At 32.9% G+C, this 6711-nt stretch overlaps 2 protein-coding genes across 2 annotated transcripts; both read left to right on the top strand.

Moving 5' to 3' along the window:
* The first annotated feature begins 791 nt into the window (after window positions 1-791).
* On the top strand, window positions 792-1322 carry LOC140449066 (uncharacterized). Its single transcript, XM_072542208.1, has one exon. It carries the CDS (start codon window positions 792-794, stop codon window positions 1320-1322), a length of 531 nt encoding a protein of 176 aa, XP_072398309.1.
* Window positions 1323-1409: 87 nt separating this feature from the next.
* Window positions 1410-1745, top strand: LOC140449065 (uncharacterized). The gene has a single exon (XM_072542207.1). The coding sequence runs from the start codon at window positions 1410-1412 to the stop codon at window positions 1743-1745; it is 336 nt and encodes a 111-aa protein (XP_072398308.1).
* Window positions 1746-6711: the final 4966 nt, after the last annotated feature.

The following is a 6711-nucleotide window of genomic DNA, read 5'->3' as shown; positions in this document are numbered from 1 at the left end:
AGCTTAAGAAAGGTAAGGCGGCTGGATTTGATAAAATCACAGCAGAAATGCTTAAAAACATGGACGACAAGGGCATTGAACTTCTAACAAAAGTATGTAATAGGGTATGGAGTGAGAGCCAAATACCAAAAGATTGGGAAGTGGGAGTTATTCTATACATTTTCAAAAAGGGAGACAGGGGCGAATGTAGTAACTACAGAGGAATAACACTACTGAGCATCTCATCCAAAGTATATGAGAGAAACTATTTTCTTGTGGTACTTTAAAGTAATTACTATTTAAAGTAATTACTATTACTATAAATGGGAATGAGCCACAATTAAAGGTTGAAGTACGTTTATTGACGTTTCAATTTCCACTTCGGAAATCGTTCTCAAAATACAAACATTATTAAACAAAATATTTGTATTTTGAGAACGATTTCCAAAGTGGAAATTGAGACGTCAATAAACGTACTTTAACCTTTAATTGTGGCCAAATAGTAATTATATGGGAGAATACTAGAATAACGTCTTTTACAAGAAGTTTATTCTAATATGGAACAATCACAGAGTGGATTTAGAAAAGGCAGAAGTATCCAAGATCACATTTTTACTATCAAGAAACTAATACAAAACGCACAGAACTCAAGCACTGAGTTAAACCAAGCCTTTATAAAAAAAGGCATTTGATAGTACTCAAAAGAAAGTGATTGACATGTTTTTAAAAAAGAAAGGTGTGAAAATCAAACTCAGGCAAACCATTATGAGTATATATATAGACATATAAGGAACATAATCAAAACCGATAATATGGAATCCAAAGAGTTCATAGTAAATGAGGGTCTACGTCAAGGAGAAGACCTAGGCCCCATACTGTTTAATTTACATTTAGTTTACATTGTCTTGGATGACATAATTAAAGAAACTAGAGCACAAACATTAAAATTATATGCCGGACATAGAAAACTAGGAGCAGTGCTGATCTCAGAGTGTGCATACGCAGACGATCTAGTGATATTTGGGATAAATAAAGAAGCACTCAATCGAAATTTACAAGTATTGAACGCTGCACTAATTAAACGAAATTTGTGGATCAATAATGAGAAGACGAAAGTGATGGTATGTAGAAAAAATAGAAAACAAACGAAGATAACACTCAACGGAAATACACTTGAACAAGTCGATACTTACAAATACTTGGAAGTACAAATAGAGAACAGAGGAACTGAAGAAACTGAAATAAGTTCCAGAATAGAAAGTGCTGTTTGGATGTACCAAGCAATTAAAAGTACGTTTTTGTCGAAAAAAGAAGTATCCCAAAAAGCCAAAGTGAGCATATAAAAGACGGTGTTTGTGCCGATTTTAACTTTTGGTAGTGAAAGTTGGACGCTTACTGATAAATTAAAATCGAAAATACAGAGCATAGAAATGAAGTTTCTTAGAAGAATAATGGGTATAACCAGGTTAGACAGGATTAGAAATGAGGCAGTCACAGAACATCTTAAGGTCCAACCAATTGTTAAGAAAATTGAAGAGGCCCAACTGAGATGGTATGGACACTTGGTTAGAATGAATCAAGAAAGCCCAGTTAAAAAAGTATGGGAAGTCAGAAGACAAACCAAGAGACCAAGGGGCAGGCCCATGAAGACATGGGATGATAATGTAATCTCAATCCTAGAGACACGAGGAATCAGCAAAGAACAAGCAAGAAACCAAGCAAAGAATAAGAAGCAATGGAGAAATATTGTACATGCCACTAACTAAAGACATTACACCCGACACCTTAGGGTAAATGGGTTTATAATATATATATATATATATATATATATGTATAAACCAAGAAAAAATAAATGAAAAATGGAAGTTTTAAATGAATAAAATGATCGATTAGATGACAAAAAAGAGAGAGAAAGGCCAATTATGAAAGATATTAAGGAACTATATATTAAAATTCAAAATATTATAAATTAAATTATAATTAAAACAAAAGTATGCTCAAGAAAAGTTATAATAAATATACTGTAGAAAAAGTATTCTTTTAATGTCAGTTATATTAAATAAGTAAATTTAAACTATACACAAATTTTAAGAAAACAATACAGAAATTGTTGATCTAATATGTCTATGATTAATATATGTACAATTATAAACATACAAATTACTGAAATATAAGCATCATCATATACTAAAAAATTTATCTTAATAAAGGTGAAAGTAAGTTTAAAACTTACTATTAGTTTAATAAAAAATATTTTTTTCGAAATTGTAAATCGAGTTCTGCAAAAAGTTGTCCAATATATAATTCACAATAATGTTTCCCCAATTTTATTTTGAAATTGAGCGAAACTGTTTCCTTTTTTTATTCTTTTTATAGATTTACTTAAATGGTTTTCTTGTTGATCTAGATTATGATCTACAGGAAACAAGACTCCATTTTCTATTTGATTTTATGAAATATCCCAGAACCCAGCTATTTTGCAACAATATTTCTAATTTTTAAACTAGTCACTGATTTTTTGACATTTAATGCATAAATTCTTTTTCTAAAAGATGTATTTCTGCATTTCCACCGCCATAAGAGTCAATTCGTATTAAAGTACAAATAACTGCATCTATGTATCTTGGAATCCGTGGAATGACATAAAACTGTTCTCCATAGGACCATTTCATCATTTGTTTGGTATATTTTCAATTCGTGAAGCAGTTTTCTTTGAGATACACATATAGTCAGCTACTGATATTTGCATTTTTCCAGAAGCAAACAATATTTATGTTAAAAATAACTATTGGACTGGTGTAACGGCTTATCCCCTACAAAAATGTGCTAATTACAGTATTTTCTCTATATACTTTATGAAAATCACATTATGAAAAACAGCAAAAGATATGGGTTACTGCAATTATTTCTACAAGGAAAAGTAGAAGGAAAACAGGGACCAGGAAGGCGAAGAATTGCCTGGCTGAAAAATCTACGTACGTGGTTAAACACAACAACCACAAATCTTTTCAGAGCAGCAGTTTGCAAAATACAGATTGCCCTGATGGTTGCCAACATCCGAAACAGATAGACACTACAAGAAAAAGGTTTGACTTTTTCATGATTTTTTATTCCCCAATAATAATGTGATGACAAATTTTACTATATCTTAATGTCTTACTTACCTCTTTGCTATAAATTCTTGTTAAAGGTTCGATGTGTTTAAATAAAAAGATAAATGTATCTTGTGTCAAAGGAAACCTTTTAAAGAAATATAATTCATCACATTATTCTAAACAATTTATTCTTTCTCTGTAAAATTTTGTGTGGCTAACATATTATAAATTCATTTTTGGATTAATTCTAACTTAAAGAAAACTGAAATTTACACTTAAAGTGAACTTTTAATTTATTTAATGTTATGATATTGGGCTTTATTAAATGGTTATTAAACAGACGATTTTATATTTTTATTAATTGGATGGTATAACAGTTATGACTTTTGACATGTATAAACATTTATGATGAATCTTCACGTTCGAGAATCGTTTCGAATTTTTTGTTTGTTTTACTATCTTTTATTGAGAGATATAGGGGAGAGTAACCTAAAACGGGACGGTAACCTAAGATGAGACACGTAATTTGCCCGTCTATTCTGTGAGGCTACTGACATCTACCGTCCCGTGCGGAAACCTTCCTTCAGTATGAACAAGTTTTACGAATATCGGCCATCATCGATCTCGCAGTGTCCTGTGAGAAGCCGTTGCTTGTTATCGTGCCATTCGTTAAAATATTCTGGTTTATTCGAGGCGTGTTTTTACTCGGAAAATGTAAGTGCGTTTTATTTCTTTATTTGGCATAACATTAGGTACTTTATACTGTACATATTGCTATGGTTGCATGATTTTATTTTCGACTGCTGATAAGTAGGGTTATGAAATTTTTTTGTATATTCATTATTCCTAAGATGGGACAGAAAGAAGTTTCCTAAGTCGAGACGTCCCATCTTAGGTAACTTATTCTATTTTCTTCTCTTATATTTGGTATGCATTACAATAAAAATAAAACATATTTTTATAAAGTGTTATCGGTTAGTAGGGTTATTTAAAGAGTTACTATGTGAATAGTAAACAGCATTTTTTCTTGTTTCTAGATGCCCAACTTAGAAAAATACAAATATGTTAGAAAAACCAATCGCGGCAAGTGGTCTCAAACAGATATGTCGCAGGCGATTGTCAAGGTCCATAAAGGAGAGCTTTCCATCAGAGACGCGGCAGAACGTTACAATGTGCCAAAAAGTACCCTCGCAAGAAGAACGGGAAATAAAAATAAAACGGTACAGAACAGCGAAAAACATCTGGGCAGATTTCGTAGCGTTTTCAATGAACAGCAAGAACAGGAAATTATAGCATACGTTTTGGAAATGGAATCAAGATTCTTTGGAGTTTCCTATAAAGAACTTCGTCGATTAGCCTTCGATTTCGCTGCAATTAACGGCATCCCCAACAACTTCAACCAAGTGACAAGAATGGCTTCCAAAAAATGGCTCTATTGTTTCCTGTCCCGTCATTCGAACATTTCTCTTAGAAAACCAGAAGCAACGTCCTACGCAAGGGCGACGGGCTTCAACAAAAATGCTGTCTCGACATTTTTCAAAAATTTAGAAGCCATCTTTGCCAAGTATGATTTGTCTCCTGATCGAATATGGAATGTGGATGAGACAGGAGTAACAACAGTACAAAAGCTGTCTAAAGTACTAGCTCAGAAAGGTAAACGACAGGTAGGAGGGCTAACAAGTGCCGAACGAGGAGTGAACACCACACTCGTCTGTGCAATGAGTGCGACGGGAAATTTTCTAGCACCAGCATTTATTTTTGCTCGTAAGAGGATAAAACCTGAGCTTATGGATAATGCTCCCAATGGAAGTGTAGCATTTGCTCAAGATAAGGGCTGGATGGACCGCGACGTTTTTTTGAAATATTTGAAATATTTTGTGGATAATGTAAGACCTACTGCCGAAAAACCAGTCCTATTAATATTAGACGGTCATGTCTCGCACACCAAAAGCTTAGACGTAATCAATTTTGCAAGAGAAAACCATCTTATCCTTTTAAGCTTGCCTCCTCATTGCACGCACAAAATGCAGCCATTAGATGTGTCATTTTTTAAACCTTTTATGACATTCTACGACGCTGGGCTAAATAGATGGATGAAAAACCACCCTGGACGTACTTTTGGCATATATCAGGTTGCTGCAGCGGTAACTGATGCTTTTTCACAGGCAGCCTCTGTTAAAACTGCTATGAATGGTTTTAGAGCAGCTGGCATATGGCCATACAACCCCGACATATTTCAGGAATACGAATTTGCCCCAAGTAAAACGACAGAATTACCTTTGGAAGAAAACGACAGAACTGAAGCCCCTCCCCCTCTAGTTATTGAAAGTAACACCAATGAAGTGTCCATTCTGGGTAAAGATCAGTCACTAAATATCCCGAATAAGAAAAAATCAAAGGAAAACGCCGGAATCTTAAATAATCCACAACCTTCAACATCAAAAATCCAGGACGAAAGTGAAAAATCTCAGAAAAAGCATATCAGCATATTGCAGATAAGTCCTGTTCCAGTAGCCCGGAGCAGAAAAAAGAAAATGAATTCTAATAGGTCCCTACCATCAACCATTCTTACTGAGTCTCCGTATAAAAATGAACTTGAAGCGAATGAAAATACAAAAAATAAAAGTGGAAAAGGCAAAAGAAAGCTAGACTCAGAACAAAAAAAAGAGCGCGAAGAAAAGGAGTTGTGTGCAGTGTGTAAATGTATTTACGCATCTAGCAAAGAGGACTGGTATCAGTGCAAAAACTGTTGCCTTTGGGCAAATGAAACTTGTGGAATTTTAGATGAACTTTATTTCACATGTATCAACTGTTGTACTTAGTGTCCCTTTTTGAGTAACCCCATGTCCCATTTTAGGATATAGGTTGCCTAAAATGGGACATTTGCAAAGTTTTTTGCATTTTAAATTAGAAAAAAAAGTTTTGTTTTTTTACATATTATCTATGAAAATGTTTCTTGTCAATGTTATAAAGTTTCTGTTTCCATATTTTGTTTTTTCATTTGCCTTAATGATTGTTTAAAATTCGTTGGAACAAAAAAAGTGTCCCATCTTATGTTACTCTCCCCTACTTTAATTTTTTCTTATTTAATGTCTGTATTTTGACAAATTTTTTTTATGTCATTTTTAATTTAAACCTGCTTAGAAAAGACATCGGAAGGATGTAAATACTTCATTAAAACCTTAACTTTCTCTTCTTTACCTTAAATTTTGGTAATATTTGTAAAGTACTAATTTTTATTACGGCCAACATTGCCGTTATTCAAAATAGCCCAATTTAAAACTGATTAAAATTGCCCTGGTCTGATTTAAATAATCCATTGAACAAAATCGTCGAAGTACCTAATTGGAATAAGTTACATAGTATTTTATCCAATTTGTAAAACTCGTGAGAAAACTATCTTCTGATCTTAAAGGTGGATTTATTTGAAATACCTATATCATGTACCTAACATTCACTATTACATCTAATTTCCTCAAAATAGTGAACGGCAATGTACTTACGGCTTATTTACTTAACGACATTAAAGTTTTCAAAATACAGTATTCAAAATAAGTATTTAAAAAATAAACAAGTTATTTTGTTTTTCTTAAGTTTGATGCAAAATACTTCCAACATTTTAATTTTATTTACATCA

The sequence above is a fragment of the Diabrotica undecimpunctata genome, chromosome 8, assembly GCF_040954645.1.
Source record: "Diabrotica undecimpunctata isolate CICGRU chromosome 8, icDiaUnde3, whole genome shotgun sequence".
Lineage (NCBI taxonomy): Eukaryota > Metazoa > Arthropoda > Insecta > Coleoptera > Chrysomelidae > Diabrotica > Diabrotica undecimpunctata.
This window is presented reverse-complemented; position numbering and strand designations above follow the sequence as displayed.